Raw genomic sequence first — 16,433 nt, forward strand, 5'->3', positions numbered from 1 at the left:
TTACCGGGACCCGGGCCCCGGTTTAGATACATCTGCACGGGTGTTTATTACCGAGACCCGGATACCGGCTTTGTGATATTTCCAAAATGGCTGCGCCCATGTTATTGCAAAAATAGGAGACTTCCAAAAAGTAACATTCAGTTACAATACACTGATATTATTTAACTGTAAAGGACTGCACTGTTATCCGACGAACATAATGGGTGGTGCACGGTTATGCACAATGTGTATTCTCCCTATAAATAAGAAAAGTTACCGTAATATTCGTAAAAAGAAAGATTCTGAGCTCTCCACTGTTATGTCAACAATAGGGGTTGGAGAGTCAGATATTGACATTGTATGTGTTCGTTGTTTCTGGCTTGTAGAAAAATTGAAAAATTTTGATAAAGAAATAGTACAAAAAATCAGCAAATGTATAATCCAAAAAGATTCGTTGGTACGGTCATTGCGAGATCTGCCGGGAGTTAAGTCAGCTTTACGCCATTATGCATTGAAATCGGGTAAGGCTGCTGTTTCGTCTTACAATGTCGAGAATAGCTTACAAGTCTGTCAAGATTAACAGATTACAATACTATATTATACTATAATATAATATAGTCTATATTAATGTTTAATAATAGATGATAGTAAATATAATATACTGGCCTCAAATCTGACTGCATCATCTTTCAATTGGACTATCCTCTAAAAACACATTTTAAATAAAATAGAAGAAAAAAACAAACAAACAGGTACCCATAGCTCTGCCTAAAATGCTGATTAAGTTATGCCCCTTGGTTAAATGAGTAAAATGGAGTAGTGATGGTATTTATATATAAAGCTTCTTATGCTCTTGTGTTCTTATACAATTAATAACATGAGAAGTCGTACCAGCACAAACTTGAACCACTTCCAAGTCGCCCCATATACAGAGAAGTCCTCTATATATATATAAGATGTGATCAAGGTGTGAGGTGTAAATCGGCGGGAACACAAAAGAAAACCTTTTCGCATAGTTACATAATTGAGGGAAACTGTTGACAGAACAGAACAGAACAGAATGCTTATTTAACTTAAGCATATTTGTCACAGTTATAAACATAATGAATATACATATTTTAAATATTTAATATTACATGCATGAAAGAGCAAAATAATAAATAATTTGAGAAATGAAGTAAAATAGGCATCCAATTAATATTTATTAAAGCAATTAATACCTTAAAAAGTGTTTAAGGAGTGTATGATTATAATGCGTGGACGAGTGTTGCATTTTCGCGAATTTGTTTCATTTGTTTCAGTAATGGATATAAAATTAGATTTACTGTGAAATATTTTCCTTATTTATTAAAGTATTTAACAGTTCTTCTCCTTATGTGAGCCGACTTCTCTGTATATGGGGTGACTTGTCTGACTTCGTAGTGGTGCAAGTTAATGTTGGTACAACTTCTCTTGTAATCATACAATTATGTCTATGCATTGTAGTTATATCTCAGTTATGTCTTTTATTTAGCTGTTGAACCTTGCGCAGTTCCGATTGAAGAGCCAAGTTCACCTAAGCAGATACAAAATGTGAAAACGGATATTGCAAATCAGGCATGTGTTCAATCAAGTGATGACAATGCAGAGGTTAGAAGCTTCAGCTTTTATATTCTCAGACTGCCAATACAATATTCAGCTATTTTCTTAAATTTAATGCTATAAAGTATGGTTTAAAGCTGCACAGTGAGTCGCACAGATTGTCCGTTTAGACACTTTTTAAAAAAGTTGTCTCAGAATCTGCTGATATATGCCTTCAATTCAGTCATATTAGAACAAATCTCAAATGTTTGGTAAAACCGCTGTAAAGCTCAGCCATAAAACATCAATTTTCAAACTTAGATACATATGTTAAATTGCAATCTGCTCTGTTGTCAGCAGTCTTGTCATTGGTTTCCAGACATATACTCAAAAATTGGCTCATTCACAGACAAAAAATATAATAAAAGGAGTCAAAATGATCAATCTCTGAGAAAGCAGCTTTATAGGTCTTTTAAATTAATAAAAACAGGCATTCAATGTCAAAATCAATGCATAGTTTGTATACTAATATACTCCATTATCATCTGTGAAACACTTAGGGTCTACTAATAAGGATTATCAACTATTATATATTTTATGAGCGCCTTTTGTGTCCAGGCACTTGATAAAGCATGAACTTCATTGAAGTACAATTTTAGACTTCAGGTGAGGTTAAAAATATCATATGAGACATTTCAAAATGACTTCAATTTCAAATGACTATAGGTACTTTTATAAAAGCAAAGTCATGTGTGGTATAATAAATTAATAATTGGCTTTGATATTTTATATTGATGATCATTGATTTTCACAGGTTTGCTGAAACTCCTTTCAGAGCATTCAGGGAACCTACTCTCTCACTGTGCATGTGACCTTGGAACAGGAGATGGCAATACAAGAAATGTTCAAATACCGAGGCTGGACATTCATTACATGTAATGGTATGTGGTCTAACATTTAGTGTTCTGTTATACCATAGTTTTAATGATGATTTTTACTTAAATATTTTCAAAAGCATAATGTTTGCTTGAAAAGAAAGGAGAACAGCAATCACCTACATGGAAGATAATTTGAAATGAATAATGATTGAAAGATGATCAAATGTGTTTTTATGATATATTTTTTTTATTTAAACATAATTTTGAAGCAAAGTATAATTTAAATGAGCAACTTCTAATTAATTTTCAATTATTCTATGTATTACGGTGGCAGTGCATTTCATGCTCACAATTACACTGCATATGTGTAGCATAACTCTAATTCTCTAATCTATGTATATTTCTCTTATCTATGTATAAATCCTCTTCCTTTATATTATTTTAGATGTCCACAATACAGTAGTCGTGAAATCGGAAGCTGAGACAGAAAATTATGCTGGAACATCATCAAGTGCAAGTCTGCCTGTTGCAGACAAATCTCTTGTCTTTCCAAAAATGGCACAAGAAAATTCATCAAGCAACACAGCGGACAGAATGAACAGTGGTTGTGAAGGTCTGACATTTTATTGTGTTGTCTATGGAGCTCTATGCCATAGACTATGGTCATAAGTGTGTATTCCTCTTAATCTTAACTATTAACATTTCTCTGATCTATTTATGTTTCTTTAATCTTTGTTCATGTCTGTAATCTATGTATGTTTCTCTAATTTATTTAAATTTCTCTTATCTCTGTATGTTTCTCTATTTTATTTACATTTCTCAAATCTATGTATGCTCCACTAATCTATGTACACTTCTTTTATCTATGTACATTTCTCTAATCTTTGTTCATTTTCCCGATCTATGTAACTATATTTCTCTAATCTATGTACATTTCTCTAATCTATTTACATTTATCTAATCTATGTATGCTTCTCTTATCTATGTAAATTTCTCCAATCTATGTACATTTCTCTAATCTATTAACATTTATCTAATCTATGTATGCTTCTTTTATCTATGTAAATTTCTCCAATCTATGTACATTTCTCTAATTTACATATGTTCCTCCAATCTAGGTCCATTTCTCTTATATAATTTCATTTCTGTAATCTTTGTATGTTCCTTAAACTATGTTAATTTCTCTTCCCAGTCTGTTCATTTCGCGAATATACATAATAAAATGTACATTCCTTTAACCAATATGCATTCCTCTAATGAATGTATGTCCTATTTCAGGTTTTGATAACACAGTGGTCGTGAAATCCGAAGGTGAGACAGAAAATTACGCTGGAACATCATCAAGTGCAAGTCTGCGTGCTGCGAACAGTTCACTTGACACTCCAGAAATAGCGCTAGAAAAGACATCAAGCAATACATCGGACAGAATGAACAGTGGTTGTGGAGGTCTAACATTTTATTATATTGTCTTGATGTGAAATGTTTGTTTATGCCATTGCGGAGTACGTTACATACATGTTTCCGTAAACAATTGTTTAGGAACGCGATACAGTCTTTAGGTTTGATTGTATCTCAATCAAACTTATATGGTAGTTAGATATCCATGAGAGCCCTGTTTCTTTCTTAAACCAGCCAGATCCACCCATGCATGACTGGATTAAGGCCATTGAAATGCTGCAGCCCTTCAGTCTTGGAAAAATAATATAAGGGAGACAACTTTGAACACAGAGTTGTGTTTTATCGTAGTAGTTCTTTCCCATTGCTTCCAATTTGAATGTTAGTTCAGTATATTACCAAAAGAAGTCATATGCCTCAATGGCCTATGAGGGCCTTTTGTTCTCATTGTTTTATATTTGGCAACAACGTTATAGTTTTAGCTCAACTATTTAAGAAATAGGGGGAGGGGATCTGCATCAAAGATGCTTGAAAATGATTTACTTACTTAGTAGTATGATTAAAAAAAGGAAGAAACAATGAACATCTGATTCATGTATCTGCTTTCATTTTCAGGTTTTGCCAACATGGTGGTTGTGAAAACAGAAATCAAGACAGAAATTGACTCGTGGCCATCAAGTCCAAATCAAGATCAGGCAAATATAACGACGGAAAACTCCGCAGATGTATCAAATATAGACATGAAAAATATCACTGGTATAACAAATATAGAAGATAAGGATATCATTCCATTTTCGTTCACTGTCAGTCCAGAGGCCATTCAGAACAATGATGTAAAGTCAGACAGGATGACTCCAGATACATGCTTGGACTCAGCAGCCAATTGTATGTTATTAATGGCACAGCAAAAGAAAAATATGGCGTTGCAACAGGCCAAGACAGTTTCACAAGCCCAGACATTGTATCAAGCCCAGACATTTTTGGAAGCCCAGACTTTCTCGAAAGCCCAGACATTTTCGGAAGCCCTAACTTTCTCGAAAGAAAATCTGTGTCAAATTTCGAATCAAAATGGTGAACAATTCAAGACTGAAGAAACTTCTAGTTTCACGGAGTCTGAAAAAGGTTTTCCTACAAAAGACTCAATTTCTTTGAAAACAAATAAACGAAGGGAACATGAAGGCGGTGTATCGGTTGTTCAAGAAAAACGTCCCAAAAATAGCAACTGATTTATTTAAGTGTTATAGTTAATTTTGTTATTGTGTTGTAATTGCAATAAAAGTTTGTGCAATATTACGACGATTATGAAATTCCCATATAAATCGACATAAGAGAAATAAAGTTTTAAACCAATGCTGTTATTCTTAAATGATTTATTTCCTGACGGGATATATACGTACATGTAAATCTCGAAATAAGAAGGCCACTGTAAGATGTTTTACGTTAAACCGTCACTTTTCGTCCTGTACCAGTCACATCTATCTATCAGATCTTCATGAGTCTTGGTTAGAATATGCACTTCTAAGAAATCTAGGTCGAGTTTGATTATGGAGAACTTCGGGTTAAAAAGTAGGTCACCTTGTGAAATGCTAACGCTATTATCATATGGCGATACAAAAATTCGATAAAACTTCGACCACCTGGCCGGCAGGCCGCTTCAAAGTTAAGTTTAAACGAGAAGACCTTTGTGAAAAGACAAAATCATGTTATTATTGTTTGTGGCGACGGCGCCATATCTACTTCAAAACCCCTGAATCATTGGAAAAATTTGAAATAATTTGGCACAAATGTTCACCACATTTAGACAACTTGCTGAACGTGTACAATCAAGGTCAGTGACATAAATAAGAGCCAAAGGCAGTAGATTTATGTTTAGAGTAAACATAACATGGACATAAGCTTTGAAGAAGACAAACCATGAAGCCATATCGTCGACATGTATTTCTGCTGCTTTGGGGCGTCGCTCTATTGCGAGTTTAAAGATGCACTCTTACTCCAAAATAAGACTTAACACAATTAATACAAAGTGTTTAAATGTACCAAACAGGATGAATAAATGTCGAAAACAATGGTTCTTATGAAGGATACCGAATTTAATTTGGAAGAAACGAATTTAAAACACAGTATTTCTACCTTATAAGACGAAAGTGGATCACAGTAAATCTTTTAGCATTCACCAATCATTTAATATTTTTGCGTGTTCAGCTATAAAAAACACGGTTACAATCTTGTTATCAGTTATTGATATGTTTCATAAATGCATTATTTTGTAAGTAGTTAAAGGTTTATCACTCAAATATTGTTTGTCATGCATATGTATGTATTTGTTTTAAATAACAGTGTCACGTAAAGCAAACGAATGGCAAAAATAGCCCTCTAGAGGCCATGACTTTTATTCGATGTTCATAAAACATGGTCGCAATGTTGGCCTCTACGAATTTCAGGTAAAGTTTAGTTATTGGTCCTTCTCGTTTTAAAGGAGGTCACTAGGTCAACTGTTTCAACCGAATGAGATTGCTAACACTTAATAGTCCACGTTTGCATGTTCGCCTTTATTATTGTTGAATATGGATCATGTCCGATCAAAAAGGCCACTAGATCAAATGTCTAAAAAAAAATAGAGGCAACATATCTACCTAATATTTGTGAAACAAAACGCCCACTTTCAAGAGCAAATGGTCGAGGAAAAATCAATCTAGGGGCCACATATAAACCGTGTACTCATGAAACTTGTTCATTTTTTTAAAACGTCAATAAAGTCGATATTGAGAAACAAAAGTAAGCCAAATAACAAAAACTGATCCAAACTTCTCTAGAGCTCACATATTCTACAAGATATTTATGTAAGTTGGCCAGAATGCTATTTCTTACAAATGTAGGACAATGAACTGTCCAGTGGAAAACTAGATCACTGTATCACGGGCTTAAAACATGGAATTTAGGTCACGTTTTAATGATTACCGTATTCTGGTAGCGTCGAGTGGTAACACAACTCAGCCGAATTTAAAGTGAGACTCATTTAAAATCAATACATACACATGTATAACAAACATAAATTTTGAGTGATACACCTTTAACTACTAACTAAAACATGTATTTTTTTGGAAAATATTAATTACCGATAACAATATTTATCCGTATATTTAATAGCTAAACACGCACAAATATTAAATGACTGGTGGGCCCTAAAAGATTTATAGTAATCAACTATCGTCTCATAAAGTAGTATTCTGTTTTATGCACCTTTCTTTCAAAATAAACACTGTATCCTTCATAAGAAACCATTGTTTTCGATATTTATTCATCCTTTTTCGGCTAATTAAAACAATTGTATTAATTGTGGTACATATAATTTAGGAGTTAGAGTGCATCTTAAGTATTTCATTACCCAGACACTGTTGATATTGACACACTAAAACGGTGGTAATGACAAGGGGTGAATGTAATAAAACAGTAACAATGAAAATACATGTAAGTAACAAAATAAGAAGCGACAGAAGCGCCATGACAATACACTAGCGGATCCAGGGGGTGCAACCGGCGCCTCCCCCCCCCCAAAAAAAAAAAAAAGAAAAATCGCCAAAGGTAACTTTTAATTTCAAGAAAAGAGCAAAAGAGTAAAGAAATACTCCCAAAATGCAGTATTTTGGACTGGTCAAAATTCCCCCCCCCCCTCCGTCAACACATTATACCAAACTAAATAAAAAAAATAGTTCTGAGGGAGGGGTGCAAGTCAAAAGGTTACGCCCCCCCTCTAACTTAACATCCTGGATCCGCCCTTGCAATATGTATACCAAATGTTATTTATAACTGACTACATGTATGACAGAATTGTAAAGAAATATAAGAACAAATTGTAATAAAACTATTATGATTAAGAACACAATGACGATCATGATTATGATGTCGGTGGTGGTGGTTGTTGCGGCGGCAGTGGGGCGACTGTGATGATGATGATTATGATGACGATTTTTGATCATGACGTCTAATCAGTCGTCGTGCAAAATCTTTAATACTGGACTTTTGCACTTGTTGATAATATGATCGAAAGAAGAAAGTCCCACCACCCCAGCCAAAGTATTGCTCGAGTTATTCCTTTGATTAAGTAACATAAGTAGACCAGCCTTCGCATCTGCCCACTGCTATGTGCAACAAAGAGGATGCTGTACAAATATAAAGTCGAGCTCCGTTGGCTGGAACTCCCAGGGAACGGCGAAAGTACCTCCAACCTCGGTGAATTTGAGCCAAGCGGTAATGCTATCATTTAGTAGAAACAATTCGGTCGGGCACATCAATGTCGAGCCAACGAGGAAATCGAGCCAACCGAGTACGAGCCAACGGTGTTTTACTTTAGTACGAATGTTTGCAAACGTGATGAAATAATGTAGATTTTAAAATAAGTTTGACTATAATCAATACTAACGTGTTTAGAAGAGTCTATAACTCGGGTTGAAATAGTTGTCCGGCTTTGCCTACAGAAAGAACAAACGGACAGGTTTGTATTTTCTAGGTTTATAATTTACATTCAAGTTTCTGTCTAGTTTCTAATTATGCCTATTGCGTAAAATAGAGAAATTGACTTAGTTTTAAATATTTCAAGCTCAGAAAATATTGCCAGTATATTTTATTTCCATTCGTTTTAAGTCATCCGTAAATGCGCACTTCGATTAATCAAATTAACCGTCTGACGGACGTATAAAGCTCTGTCGTGATTAAGACAATCTCATCTTTTATTTCGACTGAGTAACTTTTGTTAAGACGTCTTCTTGCAATCATTTAAAATATTTAAATGAAAAACATAAAGTATTAAACGACGATCCATCAAAATGAAGGTTTAAGTCGCTTGCCTTGCTTCCTACAAACACTAAATTTTGTTCTGATAATTAATGAAGAATTTTTGATCAACCCTATCATCTTTCCTTGACGACTTAGACACAGACGTCCATTCTATTTACAAATGTAGACTTCAAACGCTACAAATTCTTCAAATAGTTCGTATCTTATGGACATTTGCCGCTTTGGGCGGGACAGAAAATCCACTCGGGTGCTTACGGACAATCACGAACGCGATTCGCGTAATCATTGGTGCACGAAGTGTGACGAATATTTACGGATATTGACGATTATTTCTCGTGCATTTGCGAGTCGCTAATTTGTCGTATATATAATGAAAGTAGAATTCATATGTTTTGAACATCTGGGAGAAAAGTTATTATACGTGAACTGTTTGTGAATTCGTTGTGATTTTCTGATAGTGAAAATTAATTTGATACGATTCAGGGACTATTCATCGAACTGATTGTGTGTGATTGGTATGTATTTTATTTACCATTAATACTATTTTTCGATATTTCTATATCACTGAATTATAATACATTTAATGTGTTATCAGTTTTTTTCTGTAATATAGTTATATTTATGAAAACTATGTTTCAAAAGCAAGGCAATGTTTATATATATTTGTTTTGTTTTATTTAATTTTCTTAAATTAATATCGCCTGTTGATTAATTCAGAATTATAATAAACAATAAAAAATACAACATTTAATTGTAGTGCTCTTAATAAAAGAAGAAGAAGGAGATTTATGGATCAGATATGCCATGTTAATCCATATGTTCATATGTAACAACCCATTGTTAGAAAGTTATGCCAATTTGTGTAAGAGTTAGAAAATGTAAACACGTTTTAACAATGCGAATATTCATACAAAAGCACACAGTGAAATTATATCATTTGTCTCATAAGCATTTCACATTTTCATACAAAATGTCTCTCCCGTTATTTTTGGCTATATAGCTTTGAAATGTGCAAATTATATTGGAGTTGACGACGACGATGATGGTGATGATGATGGATATACATACAATAACACACAACAAAATTATATCAATTGTCTTATAAGCATTTCATACAAAATGTCTCTCCCGTTATTTTGCTATATAGCTTTGAAATGTGCAAATTATATTGGAGTTTACGACGACGACGATGATGATGGTGATGATGATGGATATACATACAATAATACACAATAAAATTATATCAATTGTTTTATAAGCATTTCACATGTTCATATAATGTCTCTCCCGTTATATGTTGCTATATAGCTTTGAAATGTACAAAATATATTGGAGTTATACGCTATATGAATTAACACCACTTGCATATTGATTTATTTTTTAATTTAATTAGATAAATAGTGAAGTTTACGTACAGAAATATCAAATGTTTGAAAACGGGATAACAGTGAATAATAATTTATTATACGTGGAACAAAATGGATTTAAACTGAAAAAAAAAAAAAAGTAAAATCATTGCATTGTTATCGAAAATACAATTATTATTTGAGTATCACAGGTTCTTTAATAAAGAACAAAATTTGCAAATCATTTTGTGGTTTTCGGAGTTATTTTTACTACTTTATGGGTACTCTATGTACGCGTACAGATTTAAGTTATATTAAGTTATTAAACTACATTTTACTTTGATGTTACAATATTTATCTTATTAATATCAATAGATTCTTTAATGCTCTTTTTTGTACATTTTCACTCTAAAGTGCGACAAACTAGCTTAAGTGATAAACTGCTTTAATTGATAATATAATTCGAAATGAAACCAATTTTATTGCCAAAACTGGCCCATAAATTGAAATGTGGGTATGTTCTGTAAATGTTGAAAAGCTACAAATGGATGCTTTATTGCCCAGATTGGGGAAAATTGTGAATGGGTCGCGCGTATACCTGTTAAAAGATGCAATTAGAAAATTATCTTCTTTACTTCGATTTTTGGTATGAGACTCTGAGGTTTTGTGATGACATTTCAGATTTTTTCTGAAATAGAAAATATGGCAAGTTACTTAAAAGGCATAAAATGTGGGGAAGGTTGCACGAATTCAATAGTGATTTTTTTGGTGCAGTTAACTGCATTTTTAAGACTGTTTCCCGTAGCAAAAAGTTCTCCATTTACCACCAAAAGAATCAAACGATTTTCCGAATATTCTAGACATCGTTTCTGTAAAATAATACCATGTCAAAAATCTTAAGAGCTATTTTCAATAGTAGTTCACCATAGTCTGACTCATTGCAAAATGAAGCCGAACTCATTATTACAAAAATGGGTATTTTTCACATACATGTTTTTGCTAATTTATAAAAATATGCGCCATGAGTTATGACTTCGAAGAGCATTCATTTAAAAACTATGATTCTTCGATAAAAAATACACCGTTCTTAATAAAAAAGAAGATCTTATATAATGAAAGTGCTTGGACAACACGTGATTCATGCGGAATCACTCGCGGTCAATCGTAAATACGTTCGGACATTTCCATATTCTAACCATTATTACAATTTATCTTCATGAATGACCAAACATGATTTGCACGCTAGGTTTGGCTAAGAAGCCATTTTCTGGCAACCTTATAACACCATATAATGACTCATTCTATGATAAGGTGACGTCAGACGTCATAGCATGGCAGATGTTATCAGTCACGTCTTTAAATGCGACAGGGTTTCAGATAGATTGAGAATTTATCTGTTTTATTTATTTTTATTTATAGCAATTTGTTGCCAGACTAAAAATATAAAGATATATGGCACCTTCAAGTAAATACCGTTTTGTTCCATACTACTTAAGATAAGATCCGATAGTTTTTACTTCCAATCATTGGTCAGGTAATATACAGTCGAACCCCGTTGGCTCGAACCCGCTTGGGTCGATTTCCTCGTTGGCTCGAACCCGCTTGGGTCGATTTCCTCGTTGGCTCGAACCCGCTTGGGTCGATTTCCTCGTTGGCTCGAACCCGCTTGGGTCGATTTCCTCGTTGGCTCGAACCCGCTTGGGTCGATTTCCTCGTTGGCTCGAACCCGCTTGGGTCGATTTCCTCGTTGGCTCGAACTGGATTTATAGGACCGTTTTCTCATAACTGAATGTCATTCCTGTTTGGCTCCCCAAGGGTCGAGGTTTTTTGTCGGTCCCTTGGAGTTCGAATATTCTCTCAAAATATAAGTAATGGTTATGTATAGTATACACATATTAATCACATCATATTAGTTATGTTTATGTTTATTGTATGACTAATAATCACAATATATAAGTAATGTATATGTATATACATGGCGGTGTGTCTCCAACGTTGTGTCTGTCTATGGGCCGGTGTGTACTGGCGCGCGCGTGTGTGTGCGTCCGTACGCGCGTACTTCCGTCGAAAAAAAGTGAAATATTTCATCAAACGTTTAATTGTTTTATAATTGAAATGCCAAACAGGACATTTACCCTTAAATGCGGTCGTTGGTAGCTTATAAACATCTTATGGACAAGCGAGGGTATATCTATTTACTCAACTATCTATTTAATTACGGCGACTATTACGTGTTGCAGGGGCTTTGAAGTCAGCGCTCTTGGTTCGTATTTGTGTTAAATAAATATTTAAAAAGCCAGGTCTTAATGCAACGACTTCTGACAAGCACTAGAAGGGACTGAAAGATGAAAGTCAGACCGGATTAATCTTGAGATCGCCAGACATTTAAATCACGGGAAACAATTAATTCTCTGTAGACCAAACTATTCACGACATATTGCATAGCCAGATGTCTAACAGTATAATATTCAATTTCGCCTTTCATATAGTGGAGTATTATAAGGTGAACAGATCTGGGTCCGAATTGAGTCTGCATTTGACACTCAAGTCTCCAGGCCGCAAATCTACGTTTAATTGTACAAGTGTTCTTGGAAGAGCATTGCCATATTTAAATTGCAAATACCTTGCTTTACAATAGTGTATACATTTACTGTCAAAAAATACTGTATTTAAGATAATTCGTGACAATACTCTTTTCTGAGTCTGAGTTTCTGAGGCACCGATATTTGTTCTACCGGAAACACCTTTTTTTTCTAGTTTTTTTAGGGGGGGGGGGGGGGGGGGGGGTAAAAATAGAGTGCTGGGAGGGGAAGGGTAGAGTGCTGGGAGGGGTGGGGTAGGATGCTTGAAGGGGGAGGTGACAGGGTAGAGTGCTTGGAGGGGTAGGGTAGAGTGCTTGGAGGGGGTGACAGGGCAGAGTGCTGGGAGGGGTAGGGTAGAGTGCTTGGAGGGGGTGACAGGGCAGAGTGCTGGGAGGGGTAGGGTAGAGTGCTTGGAGGGGTAAGGTAGAGTGCTTGGAGGGTGGGGGTAAGCGCATTGATGGGTATTGTAGGGTGATAGAAGGGGTAGAGTGCTTGGAGGGGTTGGGTAGAGTGCTTAAAGGGGGTAGGGTATATAGTGCTTGGACGGTATGGGTAGAGTGCTTGGACGGTATGGGTAGAGTGCTTAAAAGGGTTGGGTAGAGTGCTTGGAGGGGGGGGGGGGTATATAGTGCTTGGACGGTATCGGTAGAGTGCTTGGAAGGGTTGGGTAGAGTGCTTGGAGGTTGGAGGGAGGGGGTTATATAGTGCTTGGAAGGGTATGGTAGGGTGATAGAGGGGAGTATGGATAGAGTTTTGTGAGGCCGGGTAGGGTTAGGTGTTTGAAGGGGTAGGGTTGAGTGCTGGGAGGGGTAGGGCAGAGTGCTTAGAGGGGTAGGGCAGGGTGTTGTGAGGGGTAGAGTAGGGTTTTGGATGGGTAGAGTAGGGAGTTTGGAGTAGTAAGTAAGATACAGATCTAGCGCCCCAATTGTTAACACACTGACAGCGAAAAGTTTATCTGTGAAAACTATGGGTATACACTTAACATTAAAATGAGATATAATGATAAGATTTTCACAAGTACTCAAGTTTTAGGTATACAAGTATACATAAACAAGGACTGGATATTTACTGTAAGCATGGACGATAAATTTATATTGCTGTTTCCGAGTGACGGCAGAGGGCGCGCACGTGCGTCGCTCGGAGGCGGGAGCACCCAGGGGAGTCCCGGGCCGCGTTATCTCGCTCACCGTTTGCGGAGCACTCAACAGAAAACTCATTAAGTTATTGTTAAATCACTGCTCTATTGTACATGGGTCATTATTTCTGAAGATTAAGCACTTGTAGGTAAAAGTTTAAATCACAATTAAAATAATAAATAATGAACAGACTTAGTATAAATCAAAGAAAGAAAAAAATGCCGAATAAGCAGTATTTGGTCATGCTTTTATTGGAATGCAAGAAAATATAATTTGAAGAGTATTTTTGAAAAAATATTCATAGCTGCATATATATATATAAATATATATATATATATATCGAATTCTAGATTGCATATTGCCAAACATGATTTGTACGGTTCAACATAGAAATGAAATTGCAAACTTGCACAAGTATATTGGTCGTATGGCACGTTGAAACTTCGAAGAAAATAAGATATCGGTGTGGTAATGCAGTAGTCAACTGTAACACGCCCCAACCCCCTCCCCCTCCGTGGATATACCGGGGATAGCCGGGGAAATGGGTCGTGTTTTACCTTCCAGGTGGCCCCACAGTGCCGGGTGTATGCGGTGGTTTTGTCTTCGCTCCGAAAATAGCGGGGAATGGGTCTTACCAGGGTCCCTGGGGTGCGAAGGCATTTGGCGGGGATTTTACCAGCAGTTCGTCCCTGCAGGGCGGGAATTTTACCCGAGCTTAGCTGGACCAAAAGTAAAGCTGCCGCTATTCCCCGGACCTGGGGGCGCCGTTGTTACAATTGACTGGTGCATAATGGCTACAGAAAGAAGTAAAAGATAAACATGAAAGCCAAATTCTTTACAGAAAATGAAAAATATGTGACAACTTAAAAGGAAAGGGATTTTTGTACAATTGTTTGAAAATGTAACTGTCCATCATTGAACGCATTCAAATGGTATTAAGATGTCGCACGATTAATTTCTACCAAGAGATAACTATCAATTAAAGTATACGTTTTCATAGGGCTTACAAACAGGTACTCAGGACTTGAAACATATATCAATTTCCTCTCTTTGGGGACAAGTCTTTTTGACAGTTCTATTGTATTTGAATTAATTGGAAGACACACGATTTGACAAAAAGGAACCCAGCGACTTTACAATTTTTGGCTTTTTCGTCGTGCGCTGTCTTTCTTTAAGTAATTATACGCGCCTTTCGGGAATTTTATGATTGAGAGGTTTATTGTAAATATTTGTTAACTCGGGATTAAAACAACTTAAGAGCCCTCGACTTTTGCCTCTGGGGTTGAACTCGTTTTTTTTATTTATAATTTTTGAATACGTATCTATGACTTTACGAATGTCTTGTTATGCCGATGTTTTGCTTAAAAGAAATATTAAACGCCGACAGCGACGAAATGGACAAATGTTTTGTATTTGGCGCCTTCTTATGTTTTGAATGATAGCAATTATTTATGAATAAATAACGAACCCATGTACGGGGTATTCACAAGGAAATCTTGAAAGCTAAAAACAAGTTCAAATGAAATTTGGGGCGGTTAAGGAACGAACGTAAGCTTTCACGCCAATTTTAGTCAAAAGCAATATAAGTACGAGCGCCCGCTTTCACGTGAATTTGAGGAGCCATCTTTGACGTCAATTTGTGTCTTAACAATGTTAGAACGAGCTTCCGCGTTGACGTTAGTTTGAATCCAAATAAAGTTAAAACACATGCTTAGAACGAGCGCCCGCTTCCATATCAATTTGAGTCCAAATAATATAGGAACGAGCGTCGCTTTCAAATCGATTTAAGTCCAAAAACATAAGAGCGAACGTCCATTTTGACGTTAATTTGAGTCCAAACAATATTAGCACCCGTTCCATATCAATTCGAGTCCAAACAATGTAAGAATCATCGCCCGATTTGTCCAAACAATATAAGAACCAGCGTCCGCTTTCACGTCAATTCGAGTTCAAAAAATGTAAGAATCATCGCCCGCTTTGACGTCAAACAAAGTAAGAAGGACCGCTTGTTTTAACGTCAATTTGAGTCAAGACAGTGAAAGAACGAGTGCCAGCTCTGACGTCAAAATGAATCCAAACAAATTAAGAACGAGTGCCCATGTTCACATCAATTTGACTCCAGACAGTGTAAGAACAAGTGCCCAGAACGAGTGCCCATATTCACATCAATTTGACTCCAGACAGTGTAAGAACGAGTGCCCGGCTTTACGTTATTTTGAATACAAACACAGTAAGAACGAGCGCCCAGAACGAGCGCCCGCGTTCATGTCAATTTGAATCCAAAGAATGTAAGAACCAGCGCCCGCGTTGACGCCAATATGAATCAAAATAAAGTAAGAAACTACCACCTGTTTTAACGTCAATGCTGATCTCATCAGTGTACGAACAACCACTTGCAGACACTTTGACGTCATTTTGAGTCCAAACAAAGTAAAAACGAGCACCCAGAGTGAGGACCTGCTTCGACGTCAATTTGGGTAAAAATTAAAATTAAAACAAGCGGCCGCTTTCACGTCGATTTTGGTCAAAACAAAGTTATAACGAGCGTCCGCTTTGATGTCGATTTGAGTCCAAAACTAAATAAACATTTCCTACCGTGGATTTTTGGTACTCATTACATCCCAAAAGGGCACCGCTAATTATCCCCAACTTAGCGCCGTTTGAATACGAATACTAAAGTTATCTTTTTGTAACAGTCTTAGACAAAAGACCCGCTCGGGCGACTAATGACCACAATTTGTATTCAGACACCCTTTTATTGTA

At 36.0% G+C, this 16,433-nt stretch overlaps 1 protein-coding gene across 1 annotated transcript; it reads left to right on the forward strand.

The window, feature by feature from the left end:
* Nucleotides 1–88: 88 nt before the first annotated feature.
* LOC128240133 (uncharacterized) lies at nt 89–5,162 on the forward strand. The gene is made up of 6 exons (XM_052956653.1): nt 89–500; nt 1,493–1,608; nt 2,375–2,480; nt 2,863–3,030; nt 3,696–3,863; nt 4,428–5,162. The coding sequence occupies exons 1-6, from the start codon at nt 200–202 to the stop codon at nt 5,036–5,038; spliced, it is 1,470 nt and encodes a 489-aa protein (XP_052812613.1). The 5' UTR covers nt 89–199; the 3' UTR covers nt 5,039–5,162.
* Nucleotides 5,163–16,433: the final 11,271 nt, after the last annotated feature.

This window comes from Mya arenaria, chromosome 7 (assembly GCF_026914265.1).
Source record: "Mya arenaria isolate MELC-2E11 chromosome 7, ASM2691426v1".
NCBI lineage: Eukaryota > Metazoa > Mollusca > Bivalvia > Myida > Myidae > Mya > Mya arenaria.

Excerpts from the sequence above, each read along its gene's own strand:
- LOC128240133 (XM_052956653.1), top strand. The coding sequence starts at position 200 with ATGGGTGGTGCACGGTTATGCACAATGTGTATTCTCCCTATAAATAAG. Across the intron at positions 501-1,492 it reads CCATTATGCATTGAAATCGG|CTGTTGAACCTTGCGCAGTT; the intron begins GTAAGGCTGCTG and ends TCTTTTATTTAG. Across the intron at positions 3,031-3,695 it reads AATGAACAGTGGTTGTGAAG|GTTTTGATAACACAGTGGTC; the intron begins GTCTGACATTTT and ends GTCCTATTTCAG.